Source organism: Cynoglossus semilaevis, chromosome 14 (genome assembly GCF_000523025.1).
Source record: "Cynoglossus semilaevis isolate Cse_v1.0 chromosome 14, Cse_v1.0, whole genome shotgun sequence".
NCBI classification, from domain to species: domain Eukaryota; kingdom Metazoa; phylum Chordata; class Actinopteri; order Pleuronectiformes; family Cynoglossidae; genus Cynoglossus; species Cynoglossus semilaevis.
The window spans coordinates 26,613,736-26,617,067 of record NC_024320.1 but is presented as its reverse complement, the minus strand read 5'-3'; the positions used below and the strand labels follow the sequence as shown (position 1 = coordinate 26,617,067).

General features: G+C 43.4%; 1 protein-coding gene across 1 annotated transcript in view; it reads right to left on the bottom strand.

Annotated features, from left to right (window-relative positions):
* Positions 1–3,332, bottom strand: part of grin3a (glutamate receptor, ionotropic, N-methyl-D-aspartate 3A) — a 30,305-nt gene that overhangs the window by 17,871 nt on the left and 9,102 nt on the right. Inside the window, exon 3 of the mRNA XM_017038454.2 lies at positions 688–1,391. Within this exon, the coding sequence (XP_016893943.1) occupies positions 688–1,391 (704 nt within the window). The remainder of the gene's footprint in view (positions 1–687; positions 1,392–3,332) is intronic.

The window sequence follows — 3,332 nt, the reverse complement described above, 5'->3', positions numbered from 1 at the left end:
CATCCATCCATCCATCCATCCATCCATCTGTACATCCATCCATCTGTACATCCATCTGTACATCCATCCGTCCATCCATCCATCCATCCATCTGTACATCCGTGCCTTTTTTCCGTCCTGATGATGAAGTTCCATCTTCAGTTTTTTTTCTGGACTTTCTGCTCTGAGCTCAGACTCATTTCTGACCCGTTGACTTTATAAAGTGCTCTCAGATACATGACACATGCAAATGTTGATGTAGATGAGGAGGAAATCTGAGTCTGAGGGTCAACGGAGTCAACGCTGGTTTGAAACTGAGAGTTTTCATCAAAGACAAGTGAAGAACGTGAGAGAAGAGAAGAATCACGGTGGTTTGGTTTGGTTTGTTGATGAATCGATCCTAAAATCTGACTGATATCAGATCAATCTTTAGTGACACCTGCTGGTTGAATCTCACATTGACACCCCCTTTTAGTCTTGGTTTTTTTTTCCTCTTTGACTCTTTGTCCTATTTCTACCAAGTTTTTTTTTCTCTGTATTTAATTTGTATCTAATGTAAACAATGATTAAATTTGTGAAATGTCCTGGAGACATTTTTATTTCTAGAATAGTTCACTGTGTCGGATGAACATGGAGACCAACGGGAAACAAACCAAAGAAGAGGAAAACAATCCTGTCAAAAACAAACTGAGGGTCGTGGTCCCTTACCTGGACAGATATTCTCCAGAGGTTCCGTTGTTTTCCTGTACATCCATACAATTATTCGTCCCCGGAATGAGCGCTAAGGCAGGATCCTCCAGGGCGGCGCTCCCCACCGCCCGGGCCACCAGCTCCAGTGAGTCATGGACGTAGTTATCCACAGACGGTGAACTCATGACCCCGTGGGCCAGAAGCCCCAGGGGCAAACCCTCCGTTCTCAGTTCAGCCACGTTCTGGCTGTCCCCTAAGATCCAGTGGAATTCTGGGAGCGACATCCGACTGGCGATCGTCCAGAGGCGGCGTACTTCCCGGATATCGCACCCAAACATCAGCAGCCCCCTGGTGGTGGAATGTTCTCTCAGCGCCTCCAACTCCCTCATCAGAGCCAGGTGTTGATCCGATCTGGAGGAAGGAGTGGACGAAGGAGACGCAGGAGAAAAGGCCGCGGGCGGAAAACTGGGCAGTAAAGACAACTCCTCGGCGCCACCCTGTGGCGACAGAGACGCAGATAAAGCTGCAGTCGTGAGGTTGACCAAAGCGCCCAGGTGAAATCTGGAGTTGTTTCTGACGAGGAGCAGGAAGTGGCTGATGTCCCAGTCGTGACAGAGGAGGACGCTGATGTCCCACCAGCCGTTCATCATCAGGAGGGAGTAGAGGAGGCGCGAGGGCGGGGCCTCCACGGTCCTCATGGCCATCTGAAAGTGGAGGGGATTCTGAGAGGGGGAGAAGGAGGGAGGAGAAGGGGTGAGAATAAAGAAAACATGACACGACGACGAATCTGGAAATAAAGACGTGAAACAGTCGATGATTCACGAAAGGTTTGAGAAACGGTTTGACGGGATCAGGGTATAAATATATACATATATATGTATACATATATATATATATGTATACATATATACATATACATGTATATATATGTACATATACATGTATATATATGTATATGTATATGTATATATGTATACATATATATATATATGTATACATATATATACACATATATGTATACATATATACATATACATGTATATATATGTATATGTATATACATATACATGTATATATATGTACATATACATATATGTACATATGTACATATACATATATATACACATATATGTATACATATATATGTACATATACATATATGTATATGCATATATGTACATATACATGTATATATATGTATATATATGGACATATATGTATATATATGGACATATATGTATATATATGTATACATATATCTATGTATACATATATCTATAAAGATATTCAGTTTTTCTGTTTCAGGGGGAGAAAAACAAATGTCTGTTCAGAGATTCAGAACTTTTTATTTTTTGGTTCCACTCAGATTCTTGATACAAAGTCTTTGAAAAGTGCAGAGTCAGTCAGAACTCCCCCCAGTGGACAAATCAAATAAAGCAGTCGTAGCTGCGTTCGATCGACCTTTTCCTCCAGAATATGATTCATAAAGTGTATATTTGAACTGACAATTTCATTCTTCTGTCAAAGACTCTAACTGCCCTAGAGTCCAGGCTGGTTACTGCAGCCTGGGGTTGATGGCAGGAACGATAACTGAGCAGAAAGATAACGTTAGCTCTAGTGTCTGTACCAGGACTGTAGTAGCTAACGTTAACTCTGGTGTCTGTACCAGGACGGTTGTAGCTAACGTTAGCTCCGGTGTCTGTACCAGGACTGTCGTAGCTAACGTTAACTCTGGTGTCTGTACCAGGACGGTTGTAGCTAACGTTAGCTCCGGTGTCTGTACCAGGACTGTAGTAGCTAACGTTAACTCTGGTGTCTGTACCAGGACTTTTGTAGCTAACGTTAGCTCCGGTGTCTGTACCAGGACTGTTGTAGGTAACGGGGGCTCTGGTGTCTGTACCAGGACGGTTGTAGCTAACGTTAGCTCCGGTGTCTGTACCAGGACTGTCGTAGCTAACGTTAACTCTGGTGTCTGTACCAGGACTTTTGTAGCTAACGTTAGCTCCGGTGTCTGTACCAGGACTGTCGTAGCTAACGTTAACTCTGGTGTCTGTACCAGGACTGTCGTAGCTAACGTTAACTCTGGTGTCTGTACCAGGACTTTTGTAGCTAACGTTAGCTCCGGTGTCTGTACCAGGACTGTTGTAGGTAACGGGGGCTCTGGTGTCTGTACCAGGACGGTTGTAGCTAACGTTAGCTTTGGTGTCTGTACCAGGACTTTTGTAGCTAACGTTAGCTCCGGTGTCTGTACCAGGACTGTTTTAGCTAACGTTAGCTCTGGGGTGTCGGCGTCATGATCATAGTTAAGCTGACACCAGTTTTTTTTTTCTAAGTTTTTTTTTTTTTTTGCTTGCAAACAAACTTCATGTGCATTACTGCCCCCTATGGGCTACTGTAGATCAGTGTGTGCTGGGAATTAGTGAGAAACTTGTGGTGAAATTTGTTTTTTTTTTTCAACCCACTCAGACCTGATGCAGTTCCAGGTAGAACTGGTCAGTGAATATTTGTTGGTTTGTTTTTCTGAACAAAAGCTCTGCGTCATTTTACTTTTTTAAAGTAAGAGAGAACTCATTATTCCCCCCCCTCCCCCTCCCCCTCCCCCTCTCTCTCTCCCCCCCTCCCTTTATGATCATAGTAAGCTGACACCAGTTTTTTTTTTCTAA